Source organism: Tenrec ecaudatus, chromosome 8, assembly GCF_050624435.1.
Source record: "Tenrec ecaudatus isolate mTenEca1 chromosome 8, mTenEca1.hap1, whole genome shotgun sequence".
Lineage (NCBI taxonomy): Eukaryota > Metazoa > Chordata > Mammalia > Afrosoricida > Tenrecidae > Tenrec > Tenrec ecaudatus.
Window position 1 is genome coordinate 59219340 of NC_134537.1, and position 26457 is coordinate 59245796.

Below are 26457 nucleotides of genomic sequence, written 5' to 3' on the forward strand. Positions count from 1 at the left end.
ATCATTTTGGAAAACATCAGTGGTAGTAAAACATTCAGTTGCTGTATTTCAGAAAATTTTAAATATAAGGACTTCACTATGTAATTATATATTCTAGTTCATAATGCCCAAGCATTTAGGTAATGAAATTTATCATGTACTTTTATAAACTGTTTATGATATATACTTTAGAGGATAGCCTATTTGTTATATGTATAGCCTGAAAACAAGCTCACTGTCACTGAGTCAATGGCAACTCATAGTGACCCGATTGAACAGGGTAGAAGTGACCCTGCAAGTTCTGAGACTGTCACTCTTACAGGAACAGAAAGCCTGCCTTTTTCCCATAAGTGTAGACAGATGGAATAATTTATGAGTTTTCTTTTTAAAATAAGGCTTTTAAGAAATAATCCCAAAAAATAAAAGATTATGTGGTAGCATTGTTTGCCTGAAAAGCAAATGTTATAAAATTAAGAGAATCAGAAAAATCCAAGTGATTAATTTCTGCAGTGGGATTGGTCATGTAAGAGAAGATAAGTAGGTATGTATAGAATAAACAGACAGTCAGGAAGAGGAAGAAATCACAGAGAGTTCTGATAGTAATCTATTTAGTAAGCTTCTAAATTTTCTAGGGAAAACATCAATCTTAATGAGTGAAAACCCGAGAGATCAGGGAGAAGTAGCACATCAATCCAATCAGCTCAACAACTATATTTACTTGAAGTAAACCCTGAAAATGAGACTCATAATATCAAGAAAGAAATAGTCTGAATTCAAATGTGAAAGTAAAGATTAATCCTCAAATTAACTGTGTGGAAAATTAAAAAGTTAGTCTTTTTTTCCATGAAATATATCTCATCATTAAAATAAGGATCTAAACCTTTATATTTTTGAAGAAATTATATTTCAGAGAATTTGTTGAAGCTAGTGTTTTAATTAACAAAACTAATTAAATGTGTCTGTTCGGTAAAAATTTTTATAGTGCTACTATGTAAAAAACCAATATAACAAAGCTCTCATGCTACTGGTGAGGGCAAATTATAAAGATAATCGTGAATACATGTGGAAAGTCTCAGAAGTGCTTGAAATATAAGGTCCAAGTTGCCTAAGAGCCTCTAAGTTAATACAAGGAAGGATTCTTTAGACAGTAATAACTGGAGAAAAAATGCCAAGTAGGCATTTACTAGGAAGAAATGGTATTTGAAAGTCCTAAAAGAACTTCCATCATGCTTTGTAGTAGTGGCATCTGGGTGGTTTGTGGAAGTGAGAAAGGCCAGGGGCAGGAGAGCAAAGAACTGGGACAATGCTACAGAGGAAGGGAAAGTGAAAAGAAGTCAGATTAAGCAAGTAAAACAGTCAAATGTAAAAAGAGAAATGCCCACATTCCTGCAAGTAAGATAGCCATAAAATCTACAAGCTAAGCACGGGCAGGAAAATATTAAGTAAGCATTCTACAAAAAGCCAATCTTTTGTATTTTAAAACCATTCAAAATTAAAATTCATATTTAAAATATGATAAAAATGGACATGGAAAGCTCATGTCATTTATTTACACTGAAGGATTCATCATTTTAATATTAATTTTTCTTGAATTTATGAGATATTGTTGGTTTATCCAAAAGAAATGAAGTTATAAAAAATAAGTTCAGTTATATGATCTAGCATATAAGATCACATCCTAGATAAGCATAAATATTAAAACATCTGGTTTTTATTAGTGTGTATTTGATTAAATAACTGAAAACTTTTTAAATCTGATATTTACCTTAAACCTATTTATCATTAAAAATCAGTATCATTGCAGAGACTCCTTGAACTACATCAATAAAACAATAAAATGTGAGAATATGGCTCTAAAACAGTTTGGTGGAGAAAGTCAATACTTTTGGCATACTCTTTAGGAGAGACTTATTATTAAATGTTCTTAAAATATGACTCAATTAAATTCCTCTAGGGCAGCGGTTCTCAACCTATGGGTCACAACCCCTTTGGGGGTTGAACGACCCTTTTACAAGAGTCACCTATGAAAACACATATTTCCTATGGTCTTAGAAACTGAGATACTGCTCTGCTATCCATCTCCAGGCAGATCTGCCCACATGCAAATTTACCCACATACAAGTACCCAGCATGATGACATCATCGCACCAACCCCATCACATGCACCCCATACAAATACAGGTATATGTGACAGAGTTGGCACCATACTGTACTTATGTAAACAAGTAACACATGTGTAGAAAACAGGTAAGGTGTAGAGAGCAGCTACTGTGTAGAAAGCAGCTTCTGTGTTGAAAGCAGCAGTATGGGAGGTAAAACAACACTTCATGAATTATAATCACTGGTAAATGTAAAATCATGTAAAAAACATCAACTACTGCCAAAAAAATATCTGAACCATTGGGAACATAATCTGGATGCAGATCGGTCGTTTTATATTCAACTGTAGTTTACGTAAATACTGCCCCCTTGTAAAAAACAACTGAATGGTAAAGCATAGGAAACTTTAATGAACTGTATTGACTGAATGATATCATCTTTTGTGTGATTAAAGCTATTGTTATGTATTATTTTCATTAGCAAACCATCCCATGATAATGGATGGTGTAGAGAAGAATGTTAAGAAAAGAAAATATAGTGAGGAATTTTTACAGTATGGTTTTACCTCAATAATTACAGCAGGAATTGAGAAATACCGTAATGTGTTATTTGTTGTGAAGTTCTATCAGGAACTAGGAAGACAAATCTAGGAAGCCGAACAAACAAAACACCATTTTGATAGTGAGCATCTGAGCTTTGTGGCAAAGATACCTACTATTTTAGAAGCAAAGCTGATGGACTCAAGAAAGCCAGACTTGACACTGGGGGCAAGTACCACAAATGAAAACATAGCAGCCTTTGAAGCTTCATATTTGGTGGCACTCGGAGTCACCAGAGCTATGAAACCTCACACCATTGCTGAAGACTTACTGTTGTCAGTGGCCAAAGACATTTTCGAGTTATGATCAGAGACGAATTTGTTACAAAATTGAGTGCAATTTCCTATTCTAAGGACACTGTCCACAGAAGAATAGATGACATGCCTGCTAATATTCTTGATTGGGTAATCAAGGAAATTAAATCTGCTCCACTTCCAATATTTAGCATCCAGCTTGATGAATCTACAGATGTTGCAAACTGTTCACAGTTACTGGTTTATGAGAGGTATATTAATGATGGTGACTTTAAAGATGAGTTGGTTTTTGTTTTTCTAAAATCCCTGGAAACGACTACTGCATGTGATGTATTGGACACAGTTGGTTCATTTCTGAAAGAGTATAAGATCTCTTGGGAAAAGGTTTGTGGTGCTTGCAAAGATGGTGCTCCAGCTATGGTGGGATGTCCATCTAGATTTCAACATTTGGCACTGAATGAGTCACCAGAAGTCATTGGAACTCACTGTATGATTCATCAGCAAATATTAGCAACCAAAACACTGCCACAAGAGTTAGGAGAAGTAATAAAATATGTCATAAGTTCTGTCAATTTTGTAAAGGTAAGCACTTTACACAGTCAACGTTTTCACAACTGTGCAATGAGTTGGATGTGCTGAATAATGCCCTGCTATTTCACACTGAAGTGAGATGGTTGTTGAGAGGTAGTTTCAAACAAATTTTTGAGCTTCCTGATGAACACAAAATATATTTTTAATCAGACAGTAAGACCACAGTTCAAAGAACTTTTAGTGATAAAAGCGAACTGCAGAAAATAGCACACTTGGTTGTCATCCTAGCCATCTTGAATGAGTTAAATTGATCACTGCAAGGACCATATACAACATGCCTCGATTTGTCTGAAAAGATCCGATCATTCCAAATGAAACATCAGTTTTGGCAATAACAAAAAATGGATGAAAATAAAATTTACGTGTTGCCTACCTTATCTGCTTTCTTTGAGGACCATTATATTTAACCAGACAAAAGGATTACCATAATTTCTGTGAAAGAACACTTGTACATGCTTGCAGACGAAATTTCTTCGTACTTTCCAAATCTACCTGACACCCCATTTGCACTTGCCAGAAGCTCATTCACAGAGTTGAAGATGTTCCTGAGACAGCACAAAAGGAGTTCATTGACCTTATTAAAAGAGATGCAGTGAGAACTGAGTTATCTAAAATACCAGTTAAAAAATTCTGGATCAAGTGTTTGCAGTCACATCCTGTTCTGTCTGAGACTACATTGTGCATTCTTCCATTTCCAACAACAAATTTTTGGGAAACTGGGTTTTCCAGCTTGTTGGTTATCAAGTCTAAGTACAGAAGTAGACTTGTTGTGGAAGATGATCTTCCTGTGCTCTTCCTGCAAAGACTGCCCCCAAAATTTCTGATCTGGTGAGAAAGAAGTGCTCTCAACCTTCACACTGATGTTGGTTTTTTGCACATACTGTCGCAAAATGTAGCAATGTAGTTTACTGTTATTATATTAAGACTGTTACCCATGCTATACCATACTTCAAGACAGTTTCATTTATTTGTAATTAGAAATAAATATTTCACAATATATAATTACATATTGCTTTTTTACTAATCACTATGCTTTAATTATGTTCAATATGTAACAATGCAAATACATACTGCATATCAGATATTTACATTATGATTCATAACATTATAGTTATGAAGTAGCAATGAAAATATTTTATGGTTTGGGGTCACCACAACATGAGGAACTGTATTAAAGGGTCACAGCATTAGAGAGGTTGAGAATCACTGCTCTAGGAAGACATGTGAATACAGATGGTTAATCTAATTCATTTTTATTAATGTAATACATTACAAAAATTTCAGGATGCTGTATCATGTGATATGCACTATACTTTCTTCCAGATTTAAGTTTATGATAGATCAACTATTCCCTCAAATAAAGAACATGAAACCTATACAGCATATCTGTGAAATCCAATGCTGAGTATTTCCATTTTGCCTTCCTTTGTAATTGGATCAGAGCTGCTTAATTACAATGGATGTGGAATTTTTTCCTTTCTCATCTTTATATAAATTTATTTTACTGAATTCTAACTAGTATTCACTTTATTCCAGGGCATGAAATAAACAAAAAGAAACAATTATCAAAAAGAGCTTTTAGAGAACTTTGCTGTACTAGGACCCGTGGTGGCATTGTGGTTGGGACTGGGCTGCTACAAGGTCAGCAGTACAAAGCAACCAGCCGCTCCTCATGAGAAGATGGGCCTTTTTAGTCTCCCAAAGAGATAGTCTCAGAAACTCACAAGGGCAGGTCGATCCTGTCCTACAGGGTCCTTATGGTCAGTATCAACGCAATGGCAGTCGGTTCGTGTTGGGGGTTTGCTTAGCTGGGATATTAAGTCATTTTTTCATCCAAGAATATGGTATGCCATATACTTTATGTAGATCAAGCTATGCATCCCTCAAAAAGATTTTACAGTTTATTTGACATAGGTCTTGCACCTTTCCTATCAAATGCTTTCGTAAATGTTTTCATTTTTTTTATAGCTGCTAAGAATAATTTCCGCCATTTCTATTGTGATATAGTTAAAGGGAGACTTATTATTTTTAGCTTTTTACAAAAGTCTAAGGAACTGTCTAGGTCAATGCATCACCATACACACCTCAAAATTCACTATTCTCTTTCAGACTTTAATAGTGATTTTCATTGCATTTGGTTTTTCCTCCAAAATAATGTTGATTAACAGTAATAATGGCTGGAGCTCTTATTTGATTTGGGTTCTGATATGAGACCGTTCTAATATTTTTAGTATGTAATGTGATCGTATTTGGTTTTCTAAAAACTTCATACTGTATCTTAGTAGTTTTTCTCTATTATTAACCTTCCTAAGATTTTTTTCTATAAATCAGAGTGACTGATACATTTTATTAAATATTTATTTCATATCTACGTGAATATGATAAAATATTTTATTTTATTTACTGATGTAATACATTGTATTAATAGATTTTTATTGTATTGAATCTATCTTTTACTAATATAAATCCAAATATTTTTTTAACATTGAATTTTATTTGCTGAAGTTCCATTTTGAATGATTCATATAGATTCATTACTTAAATTAACAAATAAATAAATTTTACTGCTCTCAAAGAACTGAGAAACATTCTGTATTTTTACATAATGTAGATCATTTAAAAATATTTTTTTTGTTTCTAAAAGTATAGGGAATTCTAAGTCAATCATATGCTTATCTCAAACTATTTAAATAGTAGATCTTTTAACCGGAATACTGTGCATTACTTTAAAATAATGATGAAACCACAAAGCAGATCATGACACAGTTGTATCAGAGAATTATGCCAAATGAATTTACTCAATCAAAAATGTGCAGATATTATACAAAGCCACTGTTATAAGGGAGAAAAATACAAGATACGGTTTTTATATTCAAGGGAACAGACTTTGGAATTTGCCAAAGTAAGGAAGGGGACAGGGGGAAATATAAAGCAATGAGCTAGATGGTTGAAGGGTGTTGACCTGCGTGTTATAGAAGTTGGTGATCCACATAAGAGAAAGGAAATCAAGGAACAGGGCAGGGGAAAGCTGTTGGGGTTTGATTAGTAATTTAGACTATGGGATACAATATTTGGAGACATGAAGCATAAACTGCCACCTAAACTATACATTTAAAAAAAACTTCTCTAATATCCTCTAAGGTAATTAATATAATCAAATTTGATAATCCTTATGAGTAACCGCTGATTTGCTAAAAAACATTATTTTTAACAGGTTTCAAATTTACTGTCATAGGAATTTATCTTCTTTTCAACATCTATGGTCATGATTCCTTTCTCGTTTCTTTTCAACTTTTCTTTCATTTTAAATTTTAGACATTGCTGCTGTTGTTAGGTGCTTGAATGAATTCTGACAGCAATCTTATGTACAATCTTATGAAACACTGCCTGGTCATAAGCCATGCTCACAATGGTTGCCGTATGGGGGGTTATTGTGGTAGTCAACATGTCAATCCATCTCACTGAAGGTGTTCCTCTTTTTCCCTGACCCTAATCTTCACCAAGCATAATGTTCTTCTCTAGTGATGTTCCTCCTGAAACAATGTTCAAAGTATCTGAGACAAAGAATCACCGGTCTCAAGTAAAGGAACCATTCTTGATGCATGCATGGTTGACAGGTTTTGTATTAACTTGGCTGGATGAGGATTCATTGTGATTTGACAGTTAAGGCCTACTGATCTCCCATGATATGATTCTATACAAAACAATCAATTCCATAATGGGATCTGTTGTGAGCATTCAAGTACTGGTAAGCCTCCACAATGGTTTAAGATTAGGGTGGAATGCAATACCCTTATTAAAGTCACAGTCCTGATGCAATAAAATTTCCACAGAGATGGACCTTGCTTCCAATATGGAGAAGTTTGCTGGATTTTGTGCTGGGTCTAGATCTTGCACCCAACACACTGACCTCCAAGTCTTTGGACTAAGCCCTATGATCTGTAATATCGAGCTATTCCTGGGAGCCACCAGTTCCACCATGTAACCTACCATCTGACTTGCTGATTTTGTATTCCTTCACCTTTCTAGTCACAAGCCTGACCTGCTCACATTGGTTTCATTTACCACCACCATTACCAGCCCATGATCTTCTTGTTGATTTGGGGTCCATCAGTTCCCAAATTGGGAGGACAAAGGCATGAAGCAGCTGGCTTCCAAACTTTCATCGGTGCTGGAATATATTCATAGGATTATAGAACTAAGGTGTAGGTGTCACTTAACTCCAATTGTTAGACATAGAATATTGTTTAGTCACCTATAGAATTTTTTTTGTTAAAAAGAATATTTTTTGTTTTGTTCATTTATGTTATGTTTAAATGAGGGTGGCACATATTGAATTGTATGAATTTCAGTTTTATCTTGTTAGGTACAGATATTATTTTATTATTGTTTGTTTGAAAACAGACTCAGGGGGATGGACAACAGAAAAGTGGATGAAAGGAGACATTGGACAATGTAAGACATGAAAAAAATAATGTATATTTTATCAAGGGTTCAGGAGGAAGGGAGAGGGATGGAGGGTTAAAAATGAGGAGCTGATAGCAAGGGCTCAAGTAGAAAGAAAATATTTTAAAAATGATGAGGGCAACAAATGTACAAATGTCCCTGACACAATAACATGTATTGTTATAAGAGTTATATGAGCCCCAATAAAATGATTTTTTTAAGTGGAAGAAAGTCAACAATTAAATGAAATAAAAGTTAAAGCATCAAAAAACAAACAAACAAGAGAGCAAATTGACTCAGAAGAAACCTTCATCTTAACATCTGTCCCATAGACTTGGAACCTGCAGGGACTTGGAATGGTTCAATTCTACAACTGTGTGTGTGCCAGTTTCTTGATACAAATGCCTCTCCAGCCATACATATATAAATGCCACTGGTTTTGCTTTTCTAGTGAACCCAATCTAAGAAAATGCAACTACTCTTCTAAGACAATTTGTCTTTCTAGCAGACCTTGATATGCTCAATATTCTTTACTAGCACCATAATTCAAAGCCATCAATTCTTATTCAGTATCCCTTAGTCATTGTATAGCTTTTGCATGCAAATGAAAAAACCAAACATATCAAAGAATAGCTTAAGAGTATGTATTCTTGCCCCCAAAGTGAGACCTTTACTTTTAAACACACTAAAATTTGCAGCATATTTTTCAAGGTAATTAATCATCTCAGTTCTAACTTATTGCTTCCATGAGCATTCATCATGGATTCAAGGACAATAAAATATTTGACAACTTCAATCTTTTCTCTCGTTATCATAATGTGACTTATTAGACCAGTTACGTGGATTTTTGTTTTATGTTGAGATATAATTCATAATAAAGAATGCAGTCTTTCATTCACATCATTAAGTGCTTCCAAAGTTGTATCATGCAATCCTAATGCCATGTTCATCATATTTTCCAGGTCATCAGATTATTTATTCAGTATACATATTTAATAATTATTGTAAAGGTATACAACCAGGATGCATACATCTTTCTTGGTTTTAAACCAGAAAGCCTATTTGTATTCAGATTCTTAGATGCGATATAGGTTCCAATTGAGCACAAAGAAGTGTTATAAAATTTCAATTCTTTGCAATGTTATCCACAATTTTTATGATCTACATAAATGAATGCCCTTGCACAGTCAACAAAAACCACAAATTAACATTATGTTCTTAACCAAAACTAATCTGGCAGCAATAATGATATTCTTAATTATGCATTCCAACGAGAATTTCTGGACGTTTTCTGTTGATGTCCTGCTGCAATTATACTTTAGTTATGTTCAGCAAAATGCATTTGCTTGTGATTGTAATGATATTGCAGGATAATCTGCACATTCTGCTGTATCACTCTTCTTTGGAATGGGCACAATATGGGTGTTTGTCTGTTGATCGGGGAGGTTGCCGTCTTCCAAATTCTTTGCATGGCTTGTTGAATAATCTCAACTTGCATGGCTTGTTGAATAATCTCACGCAAATTTCTTTGCATGGCTTGTTGAATAATCTCAACTGATATTCTGTTACCCCTGAATCTGTGTTTTTTGCCAAAATCTATTATTTTATTAGTCTTTGTAAAGAGCCAGATTTAAATTTTAGTCAGTATTTCTACTATTCTAATCATCAGTTATATGTTCATTATTTTATATTTTACTGTTAATTTTTAATATCATATTTTGTTACTTTATATTTGAAAAATAAAACCATTTAAACCAAATACATGGTCCTAGTTTTCTACTTACCTCTTTCAATATCCTTGTTGGTCAAAATATTATATTGCTGTGATGTTCTCAATTTCCAAGATAATTTTTTTTAATTTGCTTGTTTTAAAATTCTATGATTCCTTATATCTACTAGCCTCAGTTTAGAGAATACTTTCTACCATTATTAGTTTTTACTAATTTGTGTTTAAAACTAATTTCCTAGTTTTAAAAATTGTGCCTATGACAATGATATCTCTGCTCATTTTTAATGAGTACTTTTAATAATCTAGGTGTTTCTCTGAAAAGATTTTTGAGATGTAATTACTTCTCAAATCAAATAACCTCTAGATAGGAAGATTAGCTAGGTCAGAAAGACCTAACCATAAGAATCTTTTAATCTAATTCTACAGGTCAAAGACAGAAAATTAAACAAATTTAAGCATGAGTGTTTTAAGAGACAGTCTCCACTTCTAGGTTTGGAGATAGAGTATGTTATGTGGCAAGAAATGCATGCAGTTGGCCTCGACAGCTGAGAGTGGCTAGAGCGAACAGCCTACAAAGAATTTTATAAGGAAATCAATGCTGCCGACAGCTTTAGTGAGCAGGTCCTATCCCAGAGACTCCACACAGAAACTCAGGTAGGACAATGCCCAACTCAAGGCACTGAGAAAATAACCTACTCATGCTGTGCCTGGCTGTCTTATCTGATCTAAAAATATATGATATATGATGTTTAAAATGTGATATGTGATGTTTTATGTCTTTAACTTTGTTAAGATAATTTCTTACACAGCAATAGAAATTCATAACTTCTCATTGATGGGGTAAAATTTTGTCTGTTTATGTTAAATTATTTATTTATTATATTATCCCTGGCAATCATGTCCTTTCTGCCTTTGTTTCCTGAAAGGCAATGTAACACTAATAAGGATCTAATCTGGTGCTGGTAACAATTATAAATTTGGGGTCAGGGGGGCAAGTAAGTAAATTAAGGAGGTGAGTTAATACTCAGTAAAGCATACGGCATTGAAATCAACACCATTTTGTGTGTTTATACATGTATGTGTGACTTTTCTTCCCAAAGAAAGGCTTATAAGAGTCACAGAGGTACACATTGTATAAGGTTAAAATTCCAACCAATATCTTTCCATATCTCTCCTCATAGAGAAAAACATCCAAACAATGGCTGGACATTGAAAGGACACTCATGAGGCAAAAATATTTGGAAATGTTTGTTCTTGTTATAATGTGTATCGATCTCAGATATTAGGCTGACTCTTGCACAATCTATATGTTACAGAGACAGAAAATTTCACATGAAAGATTAAAAGCAATGAACTAGTCACAATTGAAAAGCAGAGCTTACAATGAATGTCTAACATTGCTAAATAAAAATGTCCACATTCTCATGGCACATATGAAAAATCATAATGTTAAGGAAACAATAGAAATGTATTTTGTATCAAAGAATTCAGGAAAAGTATCCGCTTCAAAAGAAAAAACAATGAACCACATGTTCAAATGATCAAAAAATAAAAACAAAAAAAAACAATAAAAAAAACCAGCCTCAAACACGCAGATTACAAATATACTCTATGATGCATGGAAAACATGTTTAAAATGAATGAAGCAATGGGCATCTCAAAAAAAGTTGAAATTTTAAAAAAGGGAAATTATAGCACGAAAACAAAGACTCTTGGAATAAAAGTTTCTCCAGCTGCAATAAGGAGCAGAATAAACAGAACAGGTGAAGCGTTAGCGAGAGCGCCGTGCGCTGGACAGAGGCCGCGAGCGAGGAGAAGGCGGACGGGGTGTCAGGGAGCCATGGGGAAATGTTACTGGGGCTAGTATACAGTCACTGGAATTGCAGGAAGAAAGAGTTAGTTAGGAAAATATGGTTTCTGCCTTTCGTTCTATCAATAACATTTGTAGGTTGAAACTTTACCAGAAAAAAAATGAGACTTTTACATATAGGGGAACAACAACATCACTGAGAGAAGACCTACCAGGAGAAAAACAGAAATCAGAGGAAAATAAACTGGAAGAAAAAAATCTAATAACTAGGTTCCATGTTGTTGTGGGTTCCTATTCAGAGCACTCTCACTGCCGTCAAATCAGTGTTGATTCATGAGGCCGCTATGCTGTTGTTAGGGGCCATCTAGTTGGTCTGACCCTATGCTCAACAGAATGAAACCCTGCCCGGCACCATCATCACACTGCTTTCTATGCTTGAACCCATTGTTGCAGCCACTGTGTCAATCCCTTTTGTTGATTCATTTTGCTGCCCCACTCCTTGACCAAACATGATGTCTCTCCTGACTACATGTCCAAACTATGTCTGTACTTCTTCCAAAATAGATTTGCTTGTCCTTTTCACAGTCCATGATACTGTCAATATACAGATGTGTTTGACACAATGGATATATGTATGGATTGTGATAAGAGCTGTAATAGCCCCTAATAAAATAAAAAAAGGGAAAAAATTTTAAACATAGGATAAACATTTTTTTAAATTGTGGTACATAAATGATTGTATTGTGACCTTTAAAATGTTTAGCAGCTTATAAAGATTTCATGAAGTTATATGTATTAAATTATTGACATGGGAACTACAATATTAAAAAATCAGAGGCAGTAAAGGATCCTGTATGTGCCTTGGTTTCTATATGTTGTATAAAATATTTTTATGCAATAGTAATATTATATAAGTAAATTGTGAAATGTTATCTATGTATGCTGTAATTCCTAGAGCAACAAATAAATATATACTATATGAAAGCTTCAGAGAGTTCATGAGAAAATGCAATGGAAAGATGATGAAATTTTCCACAAAATTTTACATACATAGAGTCAAAATAAAAGCCTCAGTACATCCCATCTAAATTTAGAAACCACCGGAAGAACAGGTCTGATGCACTGAAAACTAAAGACTAAAGACCAGACAACTTGTGTGACAACATCAAGAACATCATAACTGAAGACAGCAAATGTCACTACAAAGAAAGGAAAATTTTAACAGTACATGTTAGAAAAGACTTTCACTTATATGGAGTAGCTAAAATGAATGGAAGTAATAAAGAATCAATAGAATTAAATGGAAGATATCAAAGGTTAACCCAAAAAGAAACTTATTATAATCAAAATTATAAATACCCAAAGTAAGAAAACTCAAAGTGGAGAACATGCTTGGTACCTGTCAAGTTGAAAGAAAAAAACAAACAGATAAATAAACATCCATGCCTTGATAGGCCACTTTGAAGGATTTCATGGACAAAATGTTGAAGGATGCAGTAAGAACCAAAAGAAGATGTCAGGAACACACAGAGTCACGGTGCCAAAAACAGTCGCCATAGAGCCATTTCAAGAGATGGCATCTGAGAGAGGGAGGGAGGGAGGGCGTAGCATTACCTGATTATCCTGAAGAAAAATGTCCAAACTCTACTGAAGGCACTAGTGAGAAATAATGCTACCGGACTTTATGGAATAACAAATGAAATGCTGCAACACACTGATGTAGCATGGAATGTAATCACCATGCCAAAAAATTTAGAAGCGAGCTCCTTTGCCTTCCAACTGGAAGAGATTCATATTTGTACCTATTCCAAAAAAGGTTATCTAACAGAATTCAAAAATTATCAAACAGTACCATTAAAATTACCTACAAGTAAAATATTGCTAAAAATATGTGAAGCTGGTTTCAGAAATGGACCTAAATGAGGTAACCCTCATTGCTAATATCAGATTAATCTTGGCCCAAATCAGAGACTACTGAAATATATGTGTACTTGTGCTTTATTAACTACATATAGGCATTCGACTCTGAAGATCATAACAAACTAAATAGACTGGGGAATAAGAATTCCAGAGCATTGAACTGCTTTCCTGATGAACTTATATCTACACCAATAAGCAGTCTTCCCTGAGTCAGAAATGTATACTTTATGAAAATAGATTCCTTTTTAAATGTCTGAAAACTCACACTATCCCAAAATATTGCAAAATAACATTTCCTTATAAATACAGTTGTCTCCAGGTTGTGACTTTTGTTTTCTTTTGTATATATGGCTCCTTTGCATACAGATATACCAAATTAAAATAAGTCATTCATGTATCTGTATTTGTATAAACACAAAATACTGTTGTTGATAGGTGCCATTGAGACAGTTTTGACTCATAGCAACTCTGTGCACAAAAGACCTAAACACTGCCTGGTAGTGTTCCATCTTCATAATTGTTGATATTCTTGAGCCCTTGTATCAACCCATGTGCTTGAGAGTCTTCTTTTCTGCGGATCCTCTACGTTACCAAACATGACTTCATTGTACAGGGAGTGGTCTTTCCTGGTAACATGTTCAGAGCACATGAAAACAACTCTGGCCACCATCACTCACAAGTAACCTTTCATATGTATACAGATAAACCTCATAGGTGGGGACAAGGTTCATATGGTTATGTTCAAGTGTTTCCCTGGGACCATTAGCTATTAAATATGTGTTTCATTGCTTCCGGATTCGTAACTATCTAGTTATCTGGTGCAGCTATAAGAGAAATTCTACAATTGAATAGCTTTAATTAACAAGCAGACGTTATCCTTCTGCAGGTAAGGAGAAGTATGTTCAGAGTACCAATTATAGGGAAGGCTTTCTTTTTCCTCCACCTTTGGGGGAAGGCCCTTGGCTCAGCTTCTGTTTCTCGTTTTCCTATGGAACTGCATGCGTCATGTCATCTACTTTGTTCTTGCTCTCTTTGCTCGATTGTTAAATCTCTTTGTATCTCAAAAGAGTTTGAGTCAAACATCCGACTCTAATCCTGCCTCGTAACTGGAGGCATAGAGGTAGAATTTACAACATCTACTTTAGAGGAATAGAATTTAATCTGTAAGATTCCACAATTTGCCCCTCCAAAAATGATGTCTCTTCAACATACAAAACATATAAGACAAAAGGCTAATTTTCTATAACCGTTTTAAAACATAAGAAAACCTTATCTTCTAAATCACCTAATTTAAATATGGGTGAGTCTTTAGGTGTATTCCATCTTCTGTCAAACTTCCCTTTCAGCTGTGAACCTGGGAAATCTAGGGCAGCAGCAGCCCCTGAATTACAAATAGTATTTATTTGTACCTGTGTCTTAAGAATTTGTAGGTAAGTCAGAGTAGGTGGATATAGTTTTTATTTGCTTTCAGTTTAGTGGAAGGTGAAGTTCAAAGAGTTCAATAATGTAAAAGGTATATATGCAGCAAGTGAAGATGACTGTGATGAAGAATTTGTTGTCATTAGGGTTGATTTGATCCCATCAAAGTGAGGGCAAATTTACATGACATTAAATGCTGTGAAGTGGGCATTCATAACCCAGAGACTGCCTTGAATTGTTCTCTGTTTCTAAAGTCTCACTCTCACCGCTGCTATTGAGTTGATGACAATTTGACCTATAATCTGTGCCTATAATAACCCTATAGAATGGTAAAATAGCCCCTGTGAGTTACCAGAGTAGAAAGTCTTTCCCTGTCCGGAGGAGCTGTTCGAGGTTTTGAATGGCTGACTGCAGTTAGCAGCCCAATATTAACCACTATGCTGCCAGGGCTCCTCTGTTACTGATATACAGTGGTAAAACAGGCACAAATAGACATTTCCATTACAAAAGGGAGAAGCTCCAGATAAAGGATGATAGTCACCAAGTAAGCCCAAAACCCAGCAGAAAAAAATTGTGTTATCTCTCAAGATTTAACAATCATCCACATTCTGAGTCCTTCTTGGCAGTCACCCTGCCCTGGAGGCTCTAGGTTCTGGGCTGAATCCCTTTGTCCCCAAGCTTCTGCTTCACCTTCCAAGCCCAGTGGGACAACGACTCTGTTCCCTTAGTTTCAGTAGCCCCACTCTCCTAGGCTCTGCTAAGCCAGGTTCTTCTGTCCCTGGAACCTGACAGTCACAACCCCTTGGCTTTGAGGAAGTCTGGAGTAAGCTTTGAATAGCCCTGGCATACCTTCATGGCAGGTCTACACTGTAAACTGAGCTGAAAACAATCAAGCTCTTAGAAAGCGAGGAGGCAGTGCCCCTACCCTTTGAGGGCTGGCAGACATAGCCCCACTCTGAAACCTAGATGGTCCTGCTTCCTATATTTATTTCAACAGTGTTTCCCTCTCTGAGAAATTATAGGAATGGTCCTTTTCTTTTCTTGAAAGACAGCAGATGCAGCTCCCTTTGACTGATTCCTACCAGTAGAAGTCCAAGAAACAGATAGTGTTCTCTGCATTCATTCTTTGTCCATATTTATGGGTTTCCTGCGGTAGTAGTTGGTTATATATATCAGAGGCTGATTGTCTTCATCAAGCAATTGCATCGTCATGTCTGAAGTGAACATTTTAGTACACATGTCCTTAGTTTGTATAACAGAATTTTTATTTTGCGTAGTTCATGTTTTAGTCGATGTCTTTCCTCTTGAATTTTACTATAAGGGATGAGGAGAAACCTCAAAGATCTTGCTTAGAAATATCTTCGGTTAAATATTCAAGCTCATCACTTAAAAGTTCTATTTTTTACCGAATATTTGAACAGACAAGTTCTTTGACACTATATCACCCTTCTTCTATTGTCCATTCACAAGTCCATAATTTTCTTTTAAGGCTTCACAAGAAGAACACTTTAACATTGGCACTTTTCAAAAAGTTTGTGAAAATTTTCATTCACTTTTGCTATAGACTTGACTGAAAAAGCCCCACCCAAAACTCATTCCAACTCATAGCAACCCCATTGGACAAGGTAGACCTCTGCCTGTGGGTTCCCAAGACTGTAACTATGGGAGTAGCTGATGGTTTCAAGTTGCTCGTCATGTGGTTAGCAGTCTCATGGGTAAGCACTACACCACTAGGTCTCCTTAGGTTTTCTAAGACACTAGAAATTGTCCCCATAATTCTAGTCACTTCATGATTAAACTTATCTTTGATATCCATGAGTTTGCTATGTCTCAAGGGAACCTTGACTTGTACATTAGGTAACAGAAAACTCTTTAGCCCCTACTCATTACTCAATTTAAAAACTGTTTCTATGTACATGTTAGAGTGTTACCACTCATTTGACATCAAAGAATACAATCGTTATCTAGTCCTGTTATAGCAGCAATGCCACAAGTGAAAAGCTTCAACAAATAGAAGCCCAGTTTCTCAGAGTTCAGGAGCCTAGAAGTATAAATTCAGAATGTTAACTTAAGGAGAACTCTTATCTTTCTCGGTCCTCTCAGAAGAAATGTCCACGTGATTTCACCTTCTGCTTCTTAACTCCTTGGAGAGCTCCATATATCTTGGCATCAGTCTTACTCCATTCTCTGCTGTTGGATTGTGCTTATATATAATCTTTTTTATATTTCAAAGGAGAGTGACTCAAATGTACCCAGCAGAAATACTGCCTCATTAATACAACAGAAATACCTCATTTCCAAATGGGATTACATCTATAAGCATAAAGGTGAATGTTTCCACCACGTATTTTGAGGAGACACAATTCAATCCATGATATGCATGATGCAGCAAAAACTACATAAAAAGTTATCCAGGTTTCCTCTCTTAATTCTCATTGATAATTTACTCAGATGCAACATGGGTGCTTTCTGTGCTCACTGAGTGCCAAATTCAGGCTTGGATCTTATATGTTTATGAGGATGATTGTCTTACAAAGGTATCAGTCTCAGAAGTGAGACACGTGTACATATGTTTTGGAAAGTAACCAGAACAAGCAGGTTGGGGCACAGACTTTGAAGAATGGTCAGGAGGAGATCCTGCATCCTGTTCACATGTCTCTCAGAGCTCAGAATTCTTTGATCTGGAATAGACAAGCCATGCTCCAAAGATCATCCAAGGTCATGTCCCAACGTGCCCAAATCATAACCACTGATAGTGAGTCATTCTGAACTCACAGCTGTCCAGGAGTAAAAAGTAGAACTCCCCTACAAGGTCTTCAAGGCCACAAATTTCATGGAAGCACATTATCACTTCTTTTCCCCCAGAGTAGCTATGACTTCTACTTGTTTACCTTTGAACTAGCAGCTGGACATTTAACCAATGTATAACAAGACAGTATTAAAATGCAGGCCAATTGAGAAATAAAATGGATTAGAGCCTAAAGAGATTAGAAACAAAAACAGGATCATACTAAGACTTTCTCTTTGATATAATCAAAAGTACATGAAAACAATTGAAGAGAACTGTTTTCTTACCGTGTGAATCAATTATTTGATGCTATGTCTCAGCTAAAATCATCTAATATCATCACAGTCACTGAATCAATTCAGAATCAGAATGACTCTATAGGACAGAGTAGAACTGTCCCTGTGGGTTTCTGAGATTGTAACTTTCTATGGCAGTAGAAAACGTCATCTTTCTGTCTCAGAGTAGTTGATGGTTTCAAACTGCTGACTTTTCAGTTAAGAGTATGTTGCATAACCCACTACACAGGTGGGGCTCCTCATGATACTTAACTACATTTTCCACCATGTTGCTGAAAAAAAAGGTGAATTAGAATAAAAACTGAACATCTTACCATTGGAAGTGAAGTGCATTGTTTTAGTATACAGAAATGGACCCAGAATGAATTCAATCTCAGCTCTATCATTGTATTAGTTGTGCAAGCTTGACCAAGTCATTTATTATATCTAAATTTCCTCATCTGTAAACTGGGACTAATAATAACACCTAGTCATAGTCTTCATGTGAAGACTCAATGAATACATAGGAAGCACATAAAATGATGTGGTGAAGAAACCAGATGGTGCCTGACTATCAGAAACAGTATCTAAGGTCTTCAAACCTTGTCTTGAAACAAGTAGTCATCTAATTGAGGCTTCAAATAAGTCCTCATGGAAGAAGTAAACCAGCCTGTGCAATCCAAGGACTGAACATAATAAAATCCAAATCCGAAGGAAACAATGGTATCAGAGCTTCTGGTTTACAGAAGGTTATGGATGACAGTGGAAGCCCAAAATCCATTTTCAGTATCCCCACGTGAATTCAGTCTCCAGTGAATTCCCTCTGATCATAATGGAGGGATATGAATAACCATGCTATCAACCAAAGAACATTGCAAAATTGATTATGGCAGATGTAGTTAGGTTAAAATGTAATTTCTAACATGCAATCTCCCTTTTGGCCCATTTAAAAAATCATTTTATTAGGGGCTCGTACAACTCTTATCACAATCCATGCATCCATCTATTGTGTCAAGCACATTTGTATATTTGTTGCCATCATCATTTCTCAAAAGATTTGCTTTATACTTGAGTCCTTGATATCAGCTGCTCATTTTCCCCTCCCTCCCCAATCTACCCTCTCTCATGAACCCTTGATAATTCATAAATTATTATTATTTGGTCATATATTACACTTTCTCGTGTCTCCCTTCACCCACTTTTCTGTTGTCCATCCACCAGGAACAAGGCTATATGTAAATCCTTGTAATTGGTTGACCCTTTCTACCCTACCTTCCCTCTACCCTCCAGGTATCGCCACTCTCACCAGTGGACCTGAAGGAGTCACCTGTCCTGGATTCCCTGTGTTTCCAGTTCCTATCTGTACCAGTGTATATCCTCTGATCTAGCCAGATTTGTAAGGTAGAATTAGGATAGCGATAGTGTGGGGGAGGAAGCTTTTAAGAACTAGAGGAAAGTTGTATGTTTCATCGTTGCTACCCTGCACCCTGACTGGCTCATCTGCTCCCTGTGACCCTTCTATAAGGAGGTGTCCAGCTGCCTACTGATGGGCTTTGGATTTCCACTCTTTACTCACCCTCATATACAACGATCACTGAAGACAAATGGGTGCATAAGCAAATGTGGTGAAGAAAGTTGATGGTGCCTGGCTATCAAAAGATATAGTGTCTGGGGTCTTAAAAGCTTGAAAATAAACAAGCAGCCATCTAGCTCAGAAGAAACAAAGCCCACATGGAAGAAGCACACCAGCAGGTATGACCACGAGGTGTCAAAGGGATCAGGTATCAAAGAACAAATATCATATCATTGTAAATGAAGGTGAGTGTAGAGTAAAGACCCAAAGCCCATCTGTAGGCAACTGGACACCTTTTGGCCCATTGTAGAGTTGTTTCAGGTTTCAGTATTTTCTGCATTTTCTTTGAAGTTTTCCTGTTTTGTCTAGTTATTGTTGTTGGGGTTTTTTTTTTGCTTCATTTGTATGATTTTGTATGATCGTGTTTTGGTTTGAATGATTTTCTGTATAAGACATTCAGAATAAGTAAATTGATAGAGATAGTCACTTGATATGAGCATCGCAGAAGAAGATGTGGGGAAATGAGAAGCTGGCAATGAGTATGAGGAAACAATATTCTGAAATTGATTGTGGTGATGTTTGCACAAATCTTCTTAATATGATGGAATGATTAAATTGAGTGATATGTGAAAAAAAACTATGAGCCATTATTTCATAACTACTAATATGAAACACAAACAATAACAACTGCTGCCAAAAATGTGGAAAAACTAGAACCCTTTTCCAATGATGATGTGTGTGTAAGTTTATTTTAAACTGTTTCTTGGAAACAGTTGGCAGCCCTCAGAAAGTTAGATACTTTTCAACTGAGATTTCTCTGTTTTACTTAGTTGTGGTTACTAAGTTTTGTTTTGTTTTTGTTATTTGCTGCTATATGTTTCTATTTACATGAAATTCAGGACAGGCAAATCTGTAGAGACAGTAACTGTATTAATAGTTTCTTGGAGAGTGGGGTAGTGGGAAGCCAGTAACAATGAGTACAAGAAAACCAGAAATGTTCTAAGATTGATTGGTCCTGAGAACACTTTTCCCTGAGGCCATCCCCCATCCACCCCTGCTAGACTGCCCTTCACCTGACCTAAGGTCATTTGGTTTAACATCACAATGGAAAGCAGGTTTGTATGTGCCCCCTCAGCAATTCTTGTCTAAACCACCCTTTTACCTTTATCAAGTCTGTCTCTCAGGGCCAACAGTGTTCATTTTCCTCCCCCACCAGGAGGACAAGCTAGAGATGAAACCCAGGAATGGGATGATAAAACAAGGCACCTGAAACTTTACCTAAATGTACTTTTGTTTAACTTCTGTCAACATCACTTAGTGATATATGTATTTTAACTGGCATTTTTCTTCTGCTTGCTGTATTCTACCCTCCCTGAAGAATATAAAAGAAAATTGGCCAGGAAAGAGGGAGCTGCAGTCTGGAGAAAGATTCCCCTTTGAACATTCCACTGCAGCCCAGGAGACCCTGATACTAAAAATAAGACTTCAATAATTCTAATTGGACACTGTAGTGGTCTTCTTTTATCTGGACCCACAAAGGTTATGATCACCTAACTCTTTCCAAAGTGTTTAAACTATTGTGTGATATGTGAATTATATGTCAATATATCTATAAAACTGTCAATTAAAAAAATTTTTTTAAGTACCTACATAACAAAAAGCTAAACTTACTACCATCAAGTCCATACTAACACATAGAAAGCCTATGGAACAAAGTATAACTGCCCTTTTTAGTTTCAAGATTTTAAAAAATATAATAGCCTCATCTTTCTCCCCCCAGTATGACTGGTGGGTTTGATCCACTGATCTTGTGGTTAGCTGCTAAATATGGAGCCACCTTACTACCCAGTACCATTATAATATTTAAAAAAATCATTTTATTGGGGGCTCATACAACTCTTATCACAATCTATTCATACATCCATTGTGTCAAGCACATTTGTACATTTTGTTGTCATCATTCTTAAAACATTTGCTATCTACTTCAGCCCTTGGTATCAGCCCCTCATTTTCCCCCCTCCCTCCCAGCCCCTCCCACATGAACCCTTGATAATTTATATATTATTATTATTTTGTCATATCTTACACTGTCCAATGTCTCCTTTCATCCACTGTTCTGTTGTCTGGCCCCCAGAGAGGGGTTTATATGTAGATCCTTGTAATCAGTTGCCCCATTCTACCCCACCTTCCTCCACCCTCAGGGTATCACCACTCTCACTACTGGTCCTGAGGGGTCCATCTGTCCTGGATTTCCTATATTATATAATTACACATAAAAATTTTAAGTGCAATTATGTTGACCACGTGGTAAATGTTTTGATTCACTATCTTAAAAACCTTGCAATCACATATTTGTCCTAGACAATACTTTAACTGGTACTTAAAGAAGGAGCCCTGGCGGAATTGTTGAGTATACGTTGTAATGCCAGCTGTAAGGTCAGAGGTTCAAAATCACCGACTGATGCTCAGGGAAAGGATAATGCTGGGGGCCTCTGTAAAGATTACTGCTTGGGAAATCCTAGATAGCGTTGCTATGACCCAGAATTGACTTGATGGCGGTGGATTCATTTACTCTTAAATAAGTTCAGTAATTCAGTGCACCCAGATGAAATTTCCTTACAAGACATTAAAGAAAAACAAACAAACAATGTATATAGATATGTGTTGTGTATATATTATTTTATACTCACACATAAAATTCTTTCTATTACTCACATTCTCATAGAGAGCTTGAAGTGTCTCCAGGTCAACCACAGAATTATCCAAGTTCACAACAGCTGTGAAAAAATACAAAAGATAAAAGAATATAACTTTTCGTTAGACAACTATGAAAAGATGTTTAAGCAGAGCCAACAATAGCATTCATGACCCAGAGGTCAGAGAGTGAGTCATTTGAAAGTTAATTCCCTCTAACAAGTATCGTTAAATTTAGCATTTCCATTTCGAACCACTTGTCTGCCAGTGGTGGCTTGAGTGTTGTTGTGATACTGGAAGCTGTGTCACTGGTATTTCAAATGCCAGTAGGGTCACCCAAAGTGGGTTTTCAGGCTAAGAACAGACAACTAAGAAGGACTCAGGTGTGCCCACTAGGGCAGAAGAAGCCCCTGAAAACCTCATGCATAGCTTCAAAGCATTTTCACATTCTGAAAGGCTAAACAAAAGAAGGAGAACATTGTCAGAGATACTGCCTGAGAATAGGCCCCTCAGGTCCAAAGACACTCAAAATATGACTGAAAAGGAGCTGATTTCTTGGAGGGAAGTCAACTCCGGTAACACGAATTGGATAAAACCCAATGGAGTAGAGTCTTCAGGATCTTTTTTTGGTGATGGGACATGACTCAAAGTAAATAGAAATAGTTGCAAAAATCTTCTAATGAACAGAACTTGGAATGTGCACATTATGAATTTAAGACAAGTGGATGAGAACAATTTTTTTATATCTAAAAAAAATTAAGTCTCCAATATAATTCTAAGGCTCTGGTTACTATTCTCAGGTGGTGAATCTTTTTTACTCCTTATACCAGCTGTTCTCAACCTGTGTGTCATGACCCCTTTGGGGGGTCGGATGACCCTTTCACAGGGGTCACCTGATTCATAACAGTAGCAAAATTAGAGTTATGAAGTAGCAATGAAAATAATTTTATGGTTAGGGGGTCACCACAACATGAGGAACTGTATTAAAGGGTTACCGCCCTAGGAAGGTTGAGGACCACTGCTTTATACTATATAAAACAAACTTATTATCAACTGTTAAAAGTTTCAAAATAGTAAAAGCATAGTCCAATATATTTTGGCTATACTTCTATAATTATATTAAAGGGAGTTAGCAACATTTCAACTGAAACTAATACAAAACACATAAAAACCAAATGAAGATAAAAAATTCATGTATGGAATTATCTCCTTTAAATCTTTAGAGTCTGGTCATTGTTATTTGTCTTTGAGTAGGTTCCAACCTACAGTGTCTTTATTCACCATGGAACTAAACACTGCACAGTCCTGGGCCATTCACATGCTTGAGCCCATTGTCAACTCAGCCTAAGTATCAATCCAGCTTCTTTAGAGCCTCTCCTTTGTCAGTCAGTACCCCTCTACTTTTTCGAATATGATGTAGGTATCCAGGTACTGGTCTATCCTGACAGCATGTCCAAAACATGTGAGATGAAGTCTCATCACCCTTCTCTTGAAGGAGCAATCTGGTTGTACTTCTTCCAAGACAGACGTGATAGTCCCATTGGCAGTCCATGGCACTTTCAATGTTCTTCCCTAGCACTACAATTCAAATGCATCAATTCTTCTTCGATCTGTTTTATTCACTGCCCAACTTTCACAGACATATGAGGCAATTGAGAATACTATGGCTTGGGTCACACCCACCATTCTTGTTTTTCAATACTCTAAAGAGGTTTTCTGCAGCAGATTTACCCAACACAATGTGTCTTTGGATCTCTGGACTGCTGCTTCCATGAGCATCGATTGTGGATCCAAGCAGGGCACAATCCTTGATCAATTCACCCCTTTCTCCTTTCATCATGATGTTAGCTATTGTTCCAGTTGTAAAGACTTTGGGCTTATTTATCCTGAATTGTAATTCATATTGAAGGCTTTAATGTTTTATCTTTATCAGCAAGTTCTTCAATTCCTACTCAGTTTGAGCAAGCAATGTTTCATCATCCACACATCTCACATTGATAATAGGTCTTCCTCCAATCCTTATACTGCAGTCTTCTTCATATAATCCAACTTCTCTGGTTATTTGCTCAACATGCAGATAAAATAAGAATCATGAGAGGATATAACCCTTACACAAACATTTTCTTATTTTAAACAATGAAATAGTCCTTTGTTCTGCTCTCACAACAGTCTGTTGATTTATGTATAAGCCCCATGTGAGCACAGTGAAGTGTTCTGGAATTCCCATTCTTCTCAAGGTTATCCATAGTTTGTTATGTATGATCCACATAGCCAATGCCTTGGAATAATCAATAAAACACAAGCAAACAACTCTCTGTTAATCTCTGCTTTGAGCCAAGATATATCTGTTATCAGCAATGATAGTCCTTATTCCATATCTTCTTCTGAATCTGTTCTGCTCCTTGTGGATACACTGATATAACCCCTGGTGAAAGATCATGCATCTATTCTTAGATGACCAACATTAAAGGTCATCATATATAAAGGTAATTCATATATAACAATTATCTCCTTGGCTCCAACTCTTGCACTCTTCCCAGTGACTTCTGCCTCCCTCTTTTTGTTGCCAACCTTTTGTTGCCTCCTTTTTATTGAAAATTGCCTTTCCTTTCACCACATTCATACGTTTCTACCGTCTTGTCAATGATTTCCCCTTCCACGCCTCTCATCTCCAAGCATCAAAGAATGTTGCCTTTGGTGTGAAAACCTTTTCTTGACATTTATAACACTGGTCTCATATAATATTTATATTTTGTGACTGATTAATTTCACAGAGCAAAATGTTCCCCAGGTTTTACAGATTCATAAATGAACCAATAGCAGGCTTCCATTTTTCTCCATGTAGCTGTTTTTGGGTTTGAACTGTTAACACTTCAATTAATAGCCAAGCACTTAAACCATGGCATGACCAGGGCCCATCAGTACTTTAAATGTAACCAATGTACATCTGCTTTCTTTGTATGTATGAGCACACTAAGGCATTGAAAGGAAAGACTGGCAAATTTTGCACTTTAAATGTTTAAATAAATATTTAAGTGAATTATTTAAGTACTACTATAATATGACAGCCTTCACGAATTAAAACAAGTGAACATTTTTACCATTCTTTTTAAACAACCCTTTTATAGCCATGATTTTATAATCACTTGAATAAAATGGCTAGCAAGTATATTTGTAAGCATAAACTATTTTATATTTCCAATGATAAAAGAAAATTAGACACAGAGCATTGGACACAATGAACAGAAAGATCTCATGAGCAACTACTCTAGAAGATCCACTTGGAGGGATATCCTGCACTTCTTGACAATGAGAAATTCAAATGACAAGCTACGCAAACTGAAATTTCTTAAGGAGGGAGCGCAGCAATGCCTGCTAAGAGACTCCCCTTTACCACTGAACAGTGGAATGAGCCACTTCTGTGAGTTCCACTCCTCCTTAGCACACACGATTTTTTTCTGTCGCTGAGGCAAACCAAGCAGTCACACTAGGTATCTCACTAGACTCTGGAGGCCTGGTGGACAGGAGCTTGAATGAGTACCTTTGTGCAGACATACTCAGTACCGGCCTATATTGTTTTTGCCATTTTCCTCATCCTTCTTTTCTGTATTATTCACATTTATCTGTTCATATAATCGGAGAACCTAGATTGTAAGCCTGAACATAAGAAAAACTGAAGAGACCCATAATCAAGGAACAAGTAGAGAAGATCATCAAGAAATTTCCAACAAAGGAAAGCCAAGATGCAGAGGGTTTCACAGGGGAATTTGACTAAGCCTCCATGGAAAAGCTGTGACCAATTTTACATAGGTTATTCCATAATATAAAAAGGAACAGGAAGCTCCCAATATAATGCCATAAAATGAGTATAACCCTGATAGTAAAAACAGGCAAAGAACTTACAAACATAGAAACTATATAAAAAGATATGCAAAATTATGGTCAATATAATCCAATAACATCTATTTTTTAATTGATCATGGTCATGTGGGATTTATACCAGGGATGCAAGGATGGCTCAATATTAAAAAGCAATAAATGTAATTCACTACATAAACATGACACATAATAACAATCACATGATCATATCAATAGGTCGAGGAAAAGCATTTGACAATATCCAATACCCATGTCTAATAAAAAACACCTAAAACTGGAATAGAAGGGACTTTCCTGAACATAATAAAGGTTATAAACAAAAATTCAGCACCCAATATCATGTTCAAGGGAGAAAGTCTGAAAATCTTTCCCCTCAAAATGGGAACTAGACCAGTGTGGCC

The 26457-nt window shown here is 36.1% G+C and overlaps 1 protein-coding gene across 1 annotated transcript in view; it reads right to left on the minus strand.

The window, feature by feature from the left end:
• FMN2 (formin 2) overlaps positions 1–26457 on the minus strand; it is a 368626-nt gene that overhangs the window by 101028 nt on the left and 241141 nt on the right. Inside the window, exon 6 of the mRNA XM_075555679.1 lies at positions 22199–22260. Coding sequence (XP_075411794.1) covers positions 22199–22260 — 62 coding nt within the window. The remainder of the gene's footprint in view (positions 1–22198; positions 22261–26457) is intronic.